At 36.5% G+C, this 18,232-nt stretch overlaps 1 protein-coding gene across 1 annotated transcript; it reads right to left on the bottom strand.

Moving 5' to 3' along the window:
- Positions 1-2,333: 2,333 nt before the first annotated feature.
- LOC112153843 (G-protein coupled receptor 26) lies at positions 2,334-10,669 on the bottom strand. The gene is made up of 3 exons (XM_024284269.2): positions 9,637-10,669; positions 8,103-8,216; positions 2,334-5,980 (listed from the first exon to the last, which is right to left on the bottom strand). The coding sequence occupies exons 1-3, from the start codon at positions 10,380-10,382 to the stop codon at positions 5,749-5,751; spliced, it is 1,092 nt and encodes a 363-aa protein (XP_024140037.1). The 5' UTR covers positions 10,383-10,669; the 3' UTR covers positions 2,334-5,748.
- Between the last annotated feature and the right edge of the window lie 7,563 nt (positions 10,670-18,232).

The following is an 18,232-nucleotide window of genomic DNA, read 5'->3' as shown; positions in this document are numbered from 1 at the left end:
TGACACTCAAATAAATCGCTCCTGAGTATAAGTTGCACTCCTGGCTAAACTATGAAAAAACTGCGACTTATACTGTGGAATATACGGAAATCATCTCAACACTTACACTCTCAACAGCAGCCCCTCCCATACCCATGAAAGCAAGTGGGTTCTCGCATGCTTACATCACAAGTTGAGAGCCGCCCCCTCCAGGGGGAATCTGCTCCGCCCCTCCACCGAACACAAACACTTTCTCCACAAAGTTAGCTGTTATCAGCTATCTTCGCGAGCCCCCCCCTCCCCCGGCTCATGCACAGTCATAAAGACACTTCTGCTTAGGACGTGTTGGGGTGGATCCTGAACATATCTGATATTAGCTCCAGTCAACGGGGGATATTAGGAAGATGGCAGAAGAAAAGGAGCAGACTATTTCCAGGAGGAGTAAATGATAAGACTATTTTCTGGTGAAAAACAGGAGGAGACTATTTCCTGGTAGAGAACTTGAGCAGACTGTTTCCTGAAAGAGAAAGGGCGGAGACTATGTCCTGAAGGAGAACAGGGGGAGACTATTTTCCGGTGGAAAATGCAAACCATTAATTGGGAGAACTAGTTTGAATATGGATTATTGAGCATAGATGGAAAGGTGCTTGTGTCTCCATGAAAATGATCTACCTTAAAGCAAAAAGAATTTTTGATATGGAGATTGATGATGCTTCAAAGAGAAAAGATCATAACAATGTTTTCATCATTTCAATAAATCCAAAAATTTCATTGAGGGTTGTTGTCTACATTTTTTGACTGAATTGCACCGCAAAATGAACCCATCAGCCATCACCACTCTTTCTGTGTCTGATAACAAGACATTGAAGACTTCTCTTTTAATTTTTATTCAGGTCATTTTAAATGACATTTGTTTTAAGGGGAAAAAACAATAAAGTAGACTCCTGTTGGGGTCAACATTTTTTAACAAAAAGTGACCAAGTAGTTATCAAGTTCTTATCCTGTTTATTTTCATTCTTTGGAGCCCAACGACTATTAGCATAATAGGTATTAATAAATGCTTTTTACCTTTAAAATGTCTTTCTCTTCCATATTACAGAAGACTTTTGAGAATGAAAATGCAATTCTTTCTGAATCAAGCTTATTAAGATGTTCACATTATTTCAATACAAATATAAAAGCATCTGGTACTTAAATAAAGTGCTGTAACACATTTTACTTCCCAACAGTGTCTTGCAAAAAGCTCAAGCTGGTGTTAATTTGAGACAGAGAAAGCTTCTCGACCTCATAGTCAAACTGTTCAAGTTCACAGCTCTGATCCTTATCTGCTGCATGGTCTTAACAGTCTAAGCTAGCCAGAGTGTTTTATGAAAATGACGTCCTGGGAATCATGTTTAGCTCAAAATCTCTTAATTTAGCAGCAGATAATGTTATGAAGCCCCAGGATTAGGCTATACTTTCGTCTAGTGACTGAAGAATGAAAAGCAAACTGATTTACAGGATTAAACTTACTATATGAGCAATGTTGTCTTTCTGTCTTATCTTGAGGATTGCTTATACCATTTCTGTAGTTATTGTTCCCTGCACAGCAACAGTACATGTAAAAACGTAATTATACCATGTAGAGATCACCAAAGCAGGCTGACTTTCAGCTGCAGTTTGCTTTCAAACCTCTTTGTTTCACAAATTGTTGTTCAGTGTTTATGCTCACTTAAATGAACCTTTAAAAAAATTGAAATAATCTTAATCAAGTTAATTTTACAATTATTAGGAACTGTTCACTACTTTGTCCATTAGTGACAATAAATGCAAAAAAAAGAAGGTATCTTTTTAGGAGTACCTCAGGGTTCAGTTCTTGGACCTCTGATTTTCAACTTGTGGTTTTTCTTCACCAAAGTTGTACATTATGTAGAACAGTTTTGTAGTTCTATCTAGTTCTATTCACAAATCAAGAAAAGCTCTCTAATTTGCAGAATGGCATCATCTGGTAAAACTTAAAGTTAGAAGCTAAAGGGTGAAGCAACTTCCAGTTGCTATGCATCACATGGATGGAGTCAGTTTCTGAATGAGCTCATACATGTCCCAACATTATGAGTTTTATAATACAAACTTAAAACTATGCTCTTTTTTGAGCAGTTGTTTTACATTTACCACTACTTGCAGTTTCATTTTTGGGGCATTTTTATTTTACATTTTTTTTTCAAAATACTTTTATGTTATTTCTGTCGCATTGACCAATTTCATTTTTTTGTATGAAAGGTGCTACCATAACTGATAAAGAAAAAAAGAAATTATCTCTTCTTTTTTTTAAAGATTTCTTTTAGATTAAAACAAAAACACATCAAAAGCAAACATCAGTAGGAAGCATAAACTGCTTTATAAATACTCCTTTATAAATATCCAATTAATACATTTACAGTACTTTACTATTTCTGGGTAAAATCTTAAAATTATTTTTGTCATTTACCCAATCAGCAAATTACATCCAACAAAACAAAAAAACAATTAAACATTTCTTTCATCATATAAAAAATAAAAATATCAATTTATCACACTGGAAATTACATCACCGTTGCTGCTTTTCCTACTTTCAGCCGCAGCAGTTTCAAGTCAAAGTTTAAGGACATAAAAAAAAAAAACTTATGAGGCAGTTAATCGGTTACCAACAGAAGACAAGGTATACTACAATCATCTCATTGTCACCATAAAACACAATTTGCTTGAAAAGCAGCACATTCTGTAAAACTCAGAAATAAATAGCGCTGTAATAAATAACAATTACATATTTCAAAAAGACCCAAAATACTTCTAAATCTTGCACCCAGTATTTAGCCTGTTTTTTTCTTAAAACCAAAAACACAGCTGTCATCAGTGTCGATAATTACATTTTCTTAAGATTTAGCAGAAAAAAGTTCAATTGATAAATATAATTGATGGCAATTTTAAAAAAACAGGGAAAGAAAAATACATTTTAAAAATATATTTATTTTGAGACAGTTTTTATACTTTATCTATTATGTGTTTGAGAATGTTAAACTGACATTTTATTTAGTTCCAATAAAACTTTTTAGTTGTCTTTTATTGTGAAATGCTACTTAGAAGTGGGGGGTCAGTGCTAACTTTGGCCCAAAGTCAAGGAACCTTCTGATGTTCATACAAACTCTATAGAAATATATTTATTTATTGTTTTCTCTAGTTGTGAGAAGACTTCATGAATAAGTGGAGCCCAGTCAAAAGGCTCCTATGCAGCACTGTCTGGCTTTGGCACAGAAAAAAGTGGCATAATGGGTTCAACATCAGCCGTGAGGATAAGTCAGAGGGGCTTACGGGCTTAGAGCTGTCCTCCTAAAATGCAGGAATCTACAAAATGCTACAGCAAAAGCAACTGGGTTTAATCAAAACATATAAAATAAAGTCATTTACACTTCCTTTAAAAACCCTTTGCGTTACAGCAATAAACACATGTTGGAGTTTAATGATTCCTATCAAAACCAGTTCAAATGCCATTTATGTTTGTGCTGCAAAGATTTAAGAACACAAACACTTTGGAAAATAAAGTTGCTTTGACAGCAGATTAATTCAAATGTTGGCAAAGCTGTGAAATATTTTGAAATGTGTTTCTACAGTTAAATATTATACTAATCTACAGCCTAAAATGCTTGGAGCAACAAACTCAAATACTTTTTTAAACTTTTTTTTTCTTCTATTTTATAACATAAATAGAGTCAAAACTTTTAATGTGAATTTAGCTCCTTCAATCACACTTGGTATTGATTTAAAGAAAAAAAATAAAAAAAACCATTAATGTTTTCAAGTTGAAAAGGATTTTCTGTCATATCAGATCCACTCCATGGTTCTGTCAGTGTGTGTACACGTGTATGTACTGTGGTTGAGTGATGATTTGAACTGATAGTTGTCAGTTCTCAAACCTGTCCACACATTTTCTACCCAAAGGCTACAAACATCCAGGAATAAATAAGAAAATAAGGGACAACAGAGCAAGGTAAGACGAGCAGGCGGTCATGTTTGGTGAATCGTAAAGTTGGAAAAATTCCCCATTGAGGATGTAAAAACATTAGCATTCAAAGGGATATGTTTAATAGTCAAATGTAGAAAATATAGATATATGAATATGAAAATACTGGTTTGTTTTGTGGCTCAAAACTAATCTAAACTACATGTGACTTACAGACAATAAGGAAAAATTGGTATTTTTAAGTTTTTTCTCCGATTATTGTGTCCAAAATAATTCTTTTTTTTTCTTGCACTCTTTAACCTTTCATGTGAAACTTCAAAACTGTCTGTGTTTTTGAGCCTTAGCAGCTTCCAAAATTGTATATCGAACCCAAAATTTGAGAGAAATGCAATTCTTTCCCACAATCACAGGGGAGGGGTTGATGTACCAGTGATTTACTTATAGAAGTTTTTATACAATCTTTTTTTTTAATAGTATGAAAAAGTTTTAGTTGTCTTTCTAAGCTATTGCCGCCACCCCTCGATATTTCTGGCAGGAAGCAGAAACTTTTAATGAGGGCAAACCACAAACTAAAGAAAATCATTAGGCCAGCCTCCAGAGATGAATTTGTTCTAAGAAATGTTTAGGTCCAGGCTTAAAGATCTGTCTTAGTAATCAAGTCAAAATGAACATCAAGTGGTCTTATTGGGTCACTGGTGGCTGCGCGTACTAATCCAAGCAAGTACAATTGATCATGTTCCACTTGGCTAAACAGCCTAAACGGTGGTCAAAACAGCAAATGCAGCTGGTCTAAGGGATTTTTTTGACCATTAAACCTTTCAGGATTGGTCACGGAAATGTTTAAGATGAACGTTAAAAGGCCAACTTGTCAAAAGTGTACTTTAAATGTGGAAAATTTGGTTAATACTCATGCTACGTTCACACCGCCTTTGACAATGTGCGCTAAAGCAACCACTTCCAATGAAAAGTCTATGTAAACGCAATTAACATGAGTTTTAGGCTTCCACGTTTGGGCATTGAAAGTTAAACCAATCACCAATCAGGGACTCCGATTTGGTAGTGACGTATGGGTAGCGTCCTTTTAAATTTATGGAAGTACCAACCGTTTCAAATTTGATCATAAAGAAGAAATTAATAAAAGCGTTTTTTTGCCCGGATGGAATTATGCGTCATCGAAGCTTTCAGATATCGGAATAGAGCTGTGAAAGAAAAAGTCTGGAGCTAGATTTGTGAGACTTTAACATTTCGCGCCAAGACTCTTCCAACTGTAGGTGGCGAACATTAGCTGCACATGTATACGTAGCATTACTCTCCATAAAAACCTGAGCAGCACTGATGTAAAATTATAATCCACAAAATTAGATATCGAAATCGGATATTGAATCATTTCAAATCATTGGGTTTGGTTAGTTACCATCGCTACATACAGAAATTCCTACTTTCCTTAAATACTTTTAACAAAAACTTTTTTTTCCAGACTAAAATAGTAAAAAACAAAAATATGAACTAGTGGTTCTTCCTTGCTGAGCACATTTTGTCTCCAGATGAAGGGGAAATCTGTCCTTAAAGCAAATTCTTCATGCTGATCAGCTGCTCCGGCCACTCAGCACAGGTGCACTCCTGCTGTGTTTGCTTTTTCCTGCAGTGTCTCTTTTTTTTTTTTGAAATTAAAAAAAAATGTCAACAAGTCAAGCAGACAAGGACAGAAAAAATAAATAAATAAAAATATGTCCTCGTCTTCATCAGAAATAAAAGGGATTCATATTTCCAGGATAGTTTTTGGCTCTTCCTCTTCATCCCTCTGCTGTTGGTAAGTTATTGCCCCGCTGCTCAGGCACACGTTCCGATGCGTTCAAGGAGCTGCGCTTGAGCATCTTGTTGATTATGTCTGTGCATGTCTTCTTGTACTGGTGTCGCAGCAGGGAGTACACAAAGGGGTCGCAGGCTGCCTTGCTGTAAGCTAAGCACTTGGAGACAATTCCCCAGTGAGGGTTGATAGGCACTGCTGGAAATAACTCCACAATCCTGCAGGCGAGCAGAAACAGAGCGTGGTGTGAGAAGGAAGCAGGGGACGGGCAAAGACAACATGCTGGAGAAGATGCCCAGAGCAAACCATGCAGAAAAATAAAACGTACTGTACAAGGGAAACAGTGTCGACATAAAGGCGTGTGAGCGGCTCCAGTTTTCCTCGTTTATGTGTTTGGGTCACGTTTTGTTTTTATAGTCTCAGTCACCACAGAGTTCATTTGTCAATTATCCACGGCTGCTTTCTGTTCGTCAATTAACCCTCAGGCCTATTTAAGGGTCTGGTTTTTCAGCGTGTTTTTGTTCTAAGTTTTGCCTCCATATTTTTGACCCTTGTTTAGGTTTTTCACAATTTAGTTTGAATCATACTTTAGGTTAGTTGTAATTTTTAGTTTCTTTAACAATCTCCTGAATTTGGGTTATTCAAACAACATTTCTTATTAGGAAATATACACACATATATATATGTGTGTGTGATTTGCTGCTTGCTCATATTTTTAAGTAGATATACCTGGGGTCATCAGATGCCGTTTTTAAAGCACAATACTGTAAATTTGTTTTCAATATGTGATTTTAATGTGTGATTTAAGCAAAATTGAAGTTGTAGAGTTTTATTTCATGACAAAATTACTTTTGAGACCCCTGTAAAATCACATTCATTCCAAACTTTATTTATTTCAAATAAATAAAAGTAAGTTGCTACTTGTAAGGAACTTTGTACATAAACCAAAAGATGAGTTTGTTTATTTATTTTTTGTATCTGTTAATTAAGAAACGGAAATTATGGGTTTAGAAAGTATTGCATTATTTATTTTTATTATTATTTTTTTTTACTAAAACCAACATGGTTGCCCTCAAAACCAGAATGAGCCTCTTGTCACTAAGCCTGTTTTAGATTGCAGCACTACTTTGGAGAATTGGATGGGCTTTTATTTTGAAGAGCATTTGTGCCCACACATTTGACTGTTACTGCAGCACATCAGGAACTGTAACTTTTATGCAGGAACAACACTTATATTTTTGGGTGTAATACTTCCTTAGTTTTTTGCTATTGTTTTTTAAAAACAAAGACATTAAAAAAAAATTACTAGAACATTTTAATGGATGGGCGAAGGGGGCAGAGGATTTTGGAAGGGTGTCAAATAAAAAATGAGTGGAAGGCCTTTACAAAATAAAAGTTTTGCCATTGTTATTGCTAACATTAAAACAGCTGAGGTTCTATTACTAATGCATAAGGCTTGAATTACATTTTTTTTTTAATCTTTGTCGACAATGATATTATTATTGAATCTAAAAATGGTGGAGTACAGCTTTTTTTGCTGGGGGGCAGCTGGCCCCCTGTAGCTCCGCCCCTCATCCTATAGCCAATTTAGAATCAACGCTCCAACAGCATCAAACCATAAAGATTTTGTCTATAAGATGCATATCAGACACGTTTTTTTTACTTAGCTTCTTGTTAATGTCACAGAATACTCCTGACTCAGGATGAGGATATCTGAACATGAGCTACTCTGATTTCTTTGCGACATTTGATCCAGACTTTGACAAATTACTCAAAGAAAGTCAGATTTCCTTTCAGGCAAAACAACTAGTAACGTCTCATCAGCAACTCTTCCAGTTACTGTCTCTTTTAAGCTAAAGGATCAGAGAATGAACACAAAGTTCATTCAAATAAATTGGAGTTTATTTTGTAATACAATTTAAATTTAGATTGTTTCAGGAGTTCTTCGCACAAACATATTTTTTTTTCTAATCAGTAAATTTCATATGATTTCAAACATGCAAACATGAACTAGCTGACTAACAGGACTCCTTTGACATCCTCCCTCTGAGCTGTGATTTGTGTGAGTGGATTCCAACAAATTGGGATGCACGCAGCGAACTTGAGGAGAAAAGTGCTAATGCAGCAGTGACAGCAGAGCCGAGACGTATTACTTATCACAAGGTCAGCCAATCTCGTCTTCCAATTCTGGCCGGCGTGGAGAGGAAGCAGGGAGGAAGTGGAAGAGGAGGGGTGTGAAAGGGTGAGTGGATGAGAGCGAGCTGAGAGGTTACCAAAGGGCTGCACGCTCGGCAGCCTGCGGGTTCCCCTCATGCTCCCTAACTTTACACCAACACTTGCCTTGTGATCACGTACGGAGCAAAGCAGAGCATGAAGGTGCCGATGAAGGTGCTGATCTTCCTCGTTGCTCTCTGACGCCGCCTCTTCTGCTCTTCTAGACAACGTTGTCGAACGCTGCAAACACACAATGACAGCTGAGATGATTCAAACTTCCATCCAAACGTATTCTTAACCCGCTTTACTACAAGGCTGAGCTTAACCTGGCAACTGTTTTGTCATTTTGTGGTTGTGATTTTATTTTTCCAACATACCAATAACGATTCAACAGGAAACGCAATTGAAAATAAAGAAAAAGCATCTTGACAACATGAGATAAACAGAAGAATGAGAACATTTCTAACAAAATTTATGTTGCCAGAGTGCAGTGTTGGGTAAGTTACTTTTCAAGAGTAATTGATTACTTTTCTCTAGTTACTGGATGAAATTGTAATTAAATTACTTTCCTCATTTAAAAAGTAATTCCCTACTTTTTTCTACTTACAAACAAATTCTCAGTGGAATACACACTGTAAAAAATGAAACATTGGATCGATTAACAAAAGTTCTGTATTTTTTTATATTTAAAAATATTGATTTTTATCAAATTGCATTTTAATTTGGATAAGCCATTAACTCAAAATTTCAGTTTGATGAATATTAATGATTTGAAATGTAAAAAATACAAAGCTTTAGTTAATTGATCCAATGTTTTACTGTTTACAGTAAAGTTAACACAAAAAGATACCTTCAAAATAAAAGCATAGAGGCCACACAAGGGCAATCAGGTTTTTAACACCATCGATTTCACCACATAAACATGAGAACATGTACATTGTATAGTTAATAGTGTAGTTGCTTAATGACTCACTACGGCAGTGGAAAGCAGTTCATTTTAGGACATAATATTTAGTTTTTATTTGTTTCATTTACCAAAAAAAAAAAAAAGTCAAAGCAAACTGTTCGCACATATTTATTTGTCTTACTAGTCATCTATGGTTTAATTGCACTTAATTTAGTCTAGTAATTGTAATTCTATTTCTGAAATTTAAACTCTAATTCATTCTGTTACTGACAAAAGTAGTTAAAATACAATAACCGTTACTTTGTAATGGATTACTTCAACACTAGCAGTGTGTCGCAGATACACAATCCCACACACTCCCAAATTTGAGGAGGCTAAGTCTAAAATGTTGTTTTAATAATGAAAACAGTCTTAATTCTGAGGTGATCACATGAGCAGAAGCTGATGTGCTTTACCTTAAGCACAAAAGGCACAGCCATACCCTCACACACACACACATAGGCTGTACTCGTTTCAACTGTACCATAAAAAGGTACTGCAATCAGTCTTTGTGACACTTAAATTAGATTTTGAACTGCAGGTTCTCTGAATGCTAAGGCTGCAATTAAAATGTAAATGCAAAGATGGAAAAGCATCATTAACTCTTCTGTTCAGACACTGACCATTTCAAGCTCCTCAGACTCGGATTAAAGGCTTCATGTCTTTTCTCTAATTAAAACCAATTCAATTTCAGAATAAGAGCATGGAGCTCACCTGGGGTGTATGTCCACCAGCAGCACAAGAGTTTGCATTGTTATAACGTCGATTCTCTTACAATGGAATCTTGCCACTTTGAGAACTTTGAGGTATGTGAAACACAGCACTATAAAGGACAGGAGGAAGGTGAAGGAGTGGAAGAAGACGGTGAAGATGACGAACTGGGTTCTGCTGCTCGCCCGCGGGTTGGCCAGCGTGCAGGACGCGTAAAGTCGGTGGTATCCCACCCAGGAGAGGCAAGCCGCCACCGTGGAGAAGGACACGGAGTGCGCCCACGTGTACCCCAGCACGAACGCTGCGTCTCTGTGCCGCATTTTGGAGTGATACCTCAAGGGGAACACCACCGCGATCCACCTGTCAATGCTCAGCGCGGCCATGCTCAGCATGGAGTTGGTGGACAGGAAAGTCTCCAGGAAACCCACGATCTGGCAGAAGCCGTCCCCGCCCGGCTGCGCCTGGCTGACGAGTCCCACCAAAGTGAGCGGCATGTTGGACACCGTCAGCAACAAGTTGCAGAAGGTGAGGTTGAGGTTGAACAGACCGGGGACCTGCTTGCGGATCTCCGGGTTGTAGAGGAAGCAGATCAGCACCACCACGTTGGACAGCAACGACACAATGATGATCACAACCACCAGCACGGACAAAATAACCTCCGCAGTGTCCATCCTGCTGTGGCTCCCCAAAAACTCACTTCTCTCTACTTTTTGTGCGCATTTCCAGACTCCTTTTGGCACATTCCGCATCCGTGCGTCCAAGATCCCCGCTGGAGCTCCCCTACTTTATCTTTACATCATCTCTGCGCAGCAGGAAAGACCCGATGGTTCATGTCGGATATATAGGAAGTATTTGAGTGTTGGGAAGTAAGAGGTTTCCCCCTCTTCCTGACAAATGTGCTCTCCCACCAGAGATGCTCTGTTCTGGCACTGCGTCTTACAGGAGGAGGAGGAGGAGGAGGAGGAGGAGGAGGGTCGTCCTGTGATGCGCTCTCGAGACATCTCCCCTCTGCGCACACCGTGTGGGCAACTTTGTTTCTCCCTCTATCTCCTTTGAGTCTGATCCTGCAAGAAGAAATACTTCTTTTGATATTTCAGCCACTTTTACTCTGGAAAAAGGTACAAAATATGGAAAATATTACGCTAGAAGTAAAATAAATGTACCAATGGAACTAGACTTTATTTAAATAAGATTTTTTTTTCAAATAAGTTGGAATAAAATCATGAAATTAGCAATAAATATTCAGATTTAGGTCTATTGCTTTGGTTATTTGAAACAATATGTTTTTAAACAAGCATGTTTTGATTAAAGAAGAAGAAGTTTTATGTCATTTAATAGGATATTTACTTTTTTTCCCCTCAGATGGGCTCTATTTTAAGCAGCAGTCCAAATATCCCAATTTCTACCATAATCAGCTTAAAGTAGAATTACACATTTTATAACAAAATGTGTTTTATTTGAGATATTGCTTAAAACAGGTGTAATGAAATATGTAACCCTTGTGCTATCCTAGCCATGTTTACATTAAAAGTGGGGTCATCTGGACCCTACAAGACAGCACTCTGATTTCTTTTTTTTTTCCAAGGATTGTTTTTATCTTCACTGTTGTCATTGGCAGACATAAAATCTTGTCCACCTTTGTCATGGGATGGATCACACATTAATATAAGGCTGGGTCAAACTAGAAACTTAACAAAAATACTTCATGAGGTTTTGTGCGTGTACTTTCTAAGATTGAAGGTTATTAAACTAAAAAGGCAGAAAAAGGATTTATGCAAAATAAAAGGAAAACTTTGACAAAAGAAAAAAATACTTTAAATATATGTTTATTTATTCTTAAAAATTACCCAAAAAAAATGAAAGCTAACTTTTTTGTGATTCCTTTTGAAATTCTCCATTAAATTGTCTTTTTTAATATATTTCTTAAGTCATCAGTGTGATCTTCCTCTGGAAGTGCCATCCCCTTGAAGCTGTGTGACACCCACACACAGTCTGCTGCCCCCCCTGGACTTAAAGCATGGAGAAATTCTCCTCTGAAGCATGGGACTCATCAGAGTGTGCAGTGGCACATGAGTCACTGAGGGCACTGGAGCAGGCTGGGGTGAAGATAAGAGGAGCCGGGCACTAAGAATATGTGGGATATTTTTTATTGTTGCCACACATATGGGTAATTTCTGACTGTGGATGAGTGAGCTGCAGGGGTATGTGTCAAATAAAAAAGAGGACGATATTAAACTGAAATGCAACTTCATCTAGCCCTGAAGTAAAGCTTTTCCTCGTGTTTCCAATGCATTCACAAAGCCTTGGAGAATTTCACTTGATTGTTATGCTTTTCTGAAAGTCTTTATCAGACCAGACTGACTTCCTGGTTTCAGACACAAGTGTGAGTTTTCCTCAGGCATCTCCTTAAATATTCTTTTCATGAATATAGCTCCTTAAACAATGAAAAAATTCGAAGAAAATTTCTCAGGCTGAGAAGGATGGCTCTTGTTCTAACGTAAATAATTTTGGTAAATCCTGACAAAACTGCACTCCAATTATGCAGCATGCTTCTCCTAACAAGCACTCCCAACAACAGCGTTTAATAGACGTGGAAGACGTCTTTTCAAAGACAACAAACATCTTTCATGTCACCTGAAAGAAGATTTATTTTAGAGGAGCTGTGTGTAAATGATGCCTGATTCCAGAGGAAAACATGGCTTCAGAGAACATTCTTTGTTTATGAATGAAGCAATCCAAGACATCATGTGGTCAGTCTGAAGGCAGGTCGGGTCACTGATCTAAGAAAACAATTCACACCAAGTTTCACTGTACATTACTGTTGTATTTATTATCATTTTTTTTATATATTATTTTAATTTTAAACATGCTTCATAGGTTAATTGACGATTCTAAATTGCCCCTAGGAGTGCATGTGGCCCATCAGCAGACGGCCCCCAGCAACCCCTTGAGGGTTAAAGTGGGTTCTAAAGATGGATTCCTGTTCAGAGGAGGGTCACCAGGGCTGCTCCCCTTCATGTTTCCTGTTCCAGAGGAGGGTCACCAGGGCTGCTCCCCTTCATGTTTCCTGTCCCTGGGAAGAGTCATCGGGACTAGGGTTGTGTGTATTGGCAAGAGTCTGTATCACGATACACGTATCACAATATGATACATATCATGATACTGTATATCCCACGACAGTACCAGAGACAATAATTTCACTTTTTTTTTTTTAAATTATGACTTAAAAATTGTATCTGAATATTTTAAACTTTTCACAAATTAAAATTGTAAAATGCATTTGCAGTGACATTTTCTTAATGACCAGAACATTGAACACTGGAACTGTATCTAATATAAGTTGCTTTAAACCAAGCAAATTCATGCTGCTTTTCTTTAAATAATCTAGAAAATATTTTTTCAAAACTCAGCTTTGTCTGATTTCCACAACTAAAAATTTACCAACATTGGAAAAAACACACAAAGATTAAATGAACATAATGTTTCATATATATGGTTGAAAAAATAAAGTGCTTTGTTTCTAATTGCTATGTAGTCTGAACCGACTTTTTTTTCAGAGCATTACACACCGATCTGATCCATCAGGTTGATGAATCAAAATATTTTGCTCTGAAGTTCAGCAGAACTTTCACTCGCTTCGTCTTTCACATTGTGACTAAAGCCCTAAGGGGTACGCGACTGGTTCCCCTCTTGCCAAGTGTTGTGTTGGGTTTTGGGCATCTGGGATCTGCCCTTTTTGGGAGGGGTACTGTAGGATTCTGTATTTTAGTTTTTAAGATGTTTTTGGTAGTGTTGTGAGTCTCACCAGTTTCAGGTTCATTGTGATTTATAGCTGTGTTCATTTCAGTTAATTGCTTTCAGTCTATTTAACTGTCTGGTTTTCAGTTCATACTTGGCGGATCATCTGATCTGATTAGTGATCCTTTTTGTTGCTCCGTGGTTTTGTCATGTTCGTTTAATAAATAGTTTAGTTTTTGCCATTATGCCTGGTCTCTGTTTTGGGTCCTCCACCATCAGTTCTTGACATTGTACCTTATTTAAATTTCTGCTTTTAGAAATCATGACAAAAAAGAAAATGTATGTATTTGAGCAACTAAGTGGTTAAATTATTTGGCCCTTCCTCAAAAAGTGAGAGTACAAGAGCTGATTTTCATTTAACTGTGCACGTGCATGACCTCCTAACACTTAATTACAATGAGTCTGATCTTCCAGTAAAAAAAATCAACAGATGTTTTGAATATCTCTGTCAAATGAAGCCCAAAAATGTGATTTTAGCAAATGAGGAAATATGTTCTGCTTTTTTTTATTTTTTATTTTAGTACTCATACAGTTTTAATATCACCTACAGGCTTGTAAAAGTTTGTTTTAGATTTCATTTGTTTAAAAAGTACCTAGAATTGTTCTACTATTATTCTACTGTTCCTGCAAATATACAAATATCCTGTCTGATGACTTGCAGTCCCGTTCAGGAGGCCATGACTGCCCCTATCAAAAATCCCAATATGGTGGAAAATCCAATATAAAAGGGTTCAATGACATTTGGTGGTTTGAACTCAGCGGGATCCAAAGAATTTCCCAGGCGTCATATTTTTTTTTTATATTTGACTACATATTTTATAACATTTATGAAAAGCTAAAACTTTGACCTGCTGTTGATACAAAGATACCTCAAAGAAGATTTTCAAAGTAAAACCAGAAGATTGTTCCTAATCAGCATGAAAAATCTGAAAGTTAAAAAGTCTTATAATTTTTGCCTATTTCAAAAAAGTACTATAACATTAAATAATGTTTTTTTCAAGCTTTGGTTAATTTTATTCTGTTTCAGACTCAAAGAGCTTTTTACAGCCTAAGTTATAATGGCAGTCATTTCATTTTTGATAAATCTGTGTTGGCTATTGGATCTGTTTTATTACCGTTTACTTCATGAAATAAATAAAAAAAATCAAAATTAAAAAACAAATAAAATCTGCTAAATGTTTTCCAGTGTAATTTGTGCCTTTAGCTAAAATGATATTTTAATTTGTCTATTGATATTTTTAAATCTTGTGCCTCTTTCAAAGGTTTTTACATAGAGATCCTTCATGTTTATTGTGACTGAGAAAAAAAAACGTGAGTCTGCACATCTTTGAAGATGATTTCTACTGTCAGCAAGTTTAACAAGTTCAATTCTTGACTGCGAGAGATGCTACGATGACTGAGGGCCTGCAGCTCCCTCCTTTGTGCGGTGACAGCGTGGATTTGAATTTGCTGCCAGTTTCAATTCCATGCTTGACTTCCCTTTAACAGGCAAGCTTGCCTAGAGTGTAAACCTTGTTGTATGCTCAAGGTTCCATGTTCTCCCAACTGTTTTGAATATTGAGCACACAAGGCAGGTTCAAGACACTCCCCCGAGGGGCCCCTAGCTTGAGTACCCAGGAGGCCCCTAAATTAACACTTTTGAAATGATGTAAACATAATACTATTGAGGACTTTGATTTACTTTAGGAATATGAGCAATTTAGCGTAATTGAAGAAATAAAAAACAAAAAGAACAGCTGCAGCTCATGCAAATGTCATCTCAAGTTTTAACCCTTTCATACCAGTTGTTGCTAATTTGCTAAAAATCTAGGATTTAACTCAATTTTCTTAATATTCCTTGAACGGAGAAACTGTAGAAACATATTATTGTATACAACTGGAAATATATTAGGGTATAAATGCTTTAAAGTGAAAACTGTATAATTCCTAAAGTATTGTCAGTATCTTAAAATATTTTTAACTTCTCCGTTAATGTTCATACATACCAAAAGTCCCCAAATTCCTCTTAGATTTGGGTTCGTAGACATGTCGCGCTTTAAAAGGGTGCATGACTTCTTCTTAAAAAGAGTGATTTGAATCAGAAAAGTAATTTTTCTAAGTTGTAAATATTGTGTGTTGTTTATCTCAGTATTTCAGCTCATAAAGGTCTCACAGATGAAGAGAGAACAGACACTCGCGCAGAAAAGGAGCTTTATACAAACGGAGGGAAATGTCAACCTTCAGGTACGGAGAAGCAAAGGTGTTGACACTGCTGACAATAATGCTGAGAAACCCCCAGACTTAGTCAGAACTTGTATATTCACACTGAGCACAGCTTATGCAGCATATACGTGAAAAATAACAAATTTATGATTTCAGGAAGCAAGAAAATAATTTATTTTCAGCAGATTTTAAAAAATCAAACAGAAAGTTTTAATGCTGTTTTTGCTTCATGGACTTTCTGCATTATAGCTGGATAGATTTATAGGAAAGAACCAGCATTACTCAATTACATTTGTCTTTGTCTGATTACAAATTTTGTTTTGCTAATTTTATTCTGCATCAACTATGCTGAAAAAATACTGTTAACATTGAATTTCAATAGTTTATTTTTGTTCTTTTATATATTTTTATATTTTCACACATTTTTTTGTCTACCAAATGCCATAATTTAGATTATAAACCAATCACAACATTTCATTATTTAGATTTTTTTTTAATTTTGAAGCATCACAACTCATTCTCAAGGGCTACATTTATACGTAACAATGACACAGCAAAAGACGCACTGGGTTGTGGTTTCTCTGATAGCAAAAGACAAAACTACTGTTCTTCTTTCAAACTGTTTCCTTATGGAGAAATTTCTGATCACTCCTCCTTGTTTCCTCATGACTGTTCTCCTCAATAACTGGTGCTCTGTATCAGTGCTGTCTAGGTCCTCACTTTGACTGGACCATCAAAGCACCTTTAAGAAAGTTTTTTTAGACATTCTGTTTGATATTCTCAGGTGTGATTCAGATCAAGACCTTCTTTCATGACACAGTTCCTGCTCAGGTTTGCTCCTTTTGACTCCAGAAAGAAACTTGACACAGAAACAGAAACTCAAAAATGTTTTTTTTATTTTCATATTTGTATAGAATCGGAAAATGTATAAAAGGTTTGAGGGTTTGCGTTACAATTACATTTGATTTCCTTCATGTGAAACTAGCCAGTTATGATTAGGGGAGCCTGAGCTCGAAAGAGCTCTCAATGAACTTCATTTTGTCACATCTTCTGCTACCTGGTCTCATCAGACGAGCCTATAATTAGCGGATGGCTGAGTCAATGAGAGATCAGGAAAGCCTCCAGCTTAATGAGGCTGTTGGAAAGCATTTGAAGATGAAAGGCTGGAAGTGCCTTGTTCAGATGTCTCTTTGTCTGTGATTACATCCTGTGATCGACCCCATCTGCTTGTTTGAACAATGCACGCATGCTTTATGATAACAGCTTTTTTTCTTTGAAGATCAAACCTATTATCACTGGTATAATCCAGCCTGCTTGTCACGGATACAAATGTACTATCTAACAACCACAGCCATGTTTACTACACCTACAACAATTTGGGAAATTTCATCAGAATATGTGTTTCCATCTTTTTTGTATTTACTCTGTCTTTTTTTAATATTTCAAGATGTCAAAACTTTCAAAACAATTTGGCCTTAAACTAAAATCTTTGAAAAAATTCTGTTTATTTTAAAAGAAGTCTGCTTTGTAAGAATAAATGACAAAAATCTACTTTTTACTGCTAATCACCAGTTATCGTACTTTTCAAAAAGGGCAACAATTGTGATGATTGTCACTTCATAAATTCCCAAACTGTTTAAAAACTGTGATGGTCTAATGCAGGCCACCCTTTTTCAATCAAAAACACTTCAAGTATCTTTTTGTGCAGCATCATGTGATATTGTATTACAATGATATGATTACGTAAGTGATTCATATGAATAATAAAACCTAAGTTGAAATATCATCTGTATCCCAGACAGGAAAATGCAGAAAATCCTATCAATTCAGTTCAGTTTTAATTATATAGCCCAATAATACAACACGACTGTCTCAACGGATAAAAACATTTATTCACTCATAAAAAATAAACAATAGCTGGTTACTAAACTAAACTAAACAGACTAAGCTAAACTGCACTTCCCTGCCCTTAGAACCTCCTTCTCGGTAAGGAAAAAACTCCTAAAAAAACAGATTCTGGGGAAAAAAAAGAAGACAGGTGATGTACCAAAAATGTTAAAGAAGAAATATCTTATCTAACTCTACAACTGCATGTTTGAATAGTGTAGCAGATGGGTTTAATCCAGATGGAGCTGAGGCACAGCTGGGGGTGCAAGATGAGCCAGAGGCGAGGTCCACTGCACAGGACAGGAGCACAGATCATCCAAATGGAACTGGGGGACAGGTGGGAGCACGAGTCGAGCCAGAGGCAAGGCTTTTCCCCATTATCACTTTGGTTTACACACCTTCCCACTGGCTTACAGCTACTCACTAACATTATTGGCAAAACATAAATGACGAGAACTGTTGATCCTATACAATTTTGAGCCAGATTCCAGCTTGGATGAGGAAAACAAAGATGTGCACGTCTGTAAAGGTCTGGAGCAGACCAGGGAGCCTGTGCTTTGATGATTATAGTTTGTGTATAATAATTAAAAGCTTTTTTCTGAGGCATTTTTTTGTCTGGTCCTGATTTACAATGATTTGAATAAAGAAATACTCAAAAACACTATTTTAATCTTAATTTTCTTTATGTACGTCCTCCATCATGAGAAAAATG

The sequence above is a fragment of the Oryzias melastigma genome, linkage group LG19, assembly GCF_002922805.2.
Source record: "Oryzias melastigma strain HK-1 linkage group LG19, ASM292280v2, whole genome shotgun sequence".
Taxonomy (NCBI): Eukaryota; Metazoa; Chordata; class Actinopteri; order Beloniformes; family Adrianichthyidae; genus Oryzias; species Oryzias melastigma.
This window is presented reverse-complemented; position numbering and strand designations above follow the sequence as displayed.

Bases quoted from the DNA above. Each gene is read 5' to 3' on its own strand.
- LOC112153843 (XM_024284269.2), bottom strand. From the start codon at position 10,382: ATGCGGAATGTGCCAAAAGGAGTCTGGAAATGCGCACAAAAAGTAGAG. The intron at 8,217-9,636 runs GTGAGCTCCATG...GTGTGTTTGCAG, and splicing joins CTGGTGGACATACACCCCAG to CGTTCGACAACGTTGTCTAG. The intron at 5,981-8,102 runs GCAAGTGTTGGT...GCTCGCCTGCAG, and splicing joins GCTCCGTACGTGATCACAAG to GATTGTGGAGTTATTTCCAG.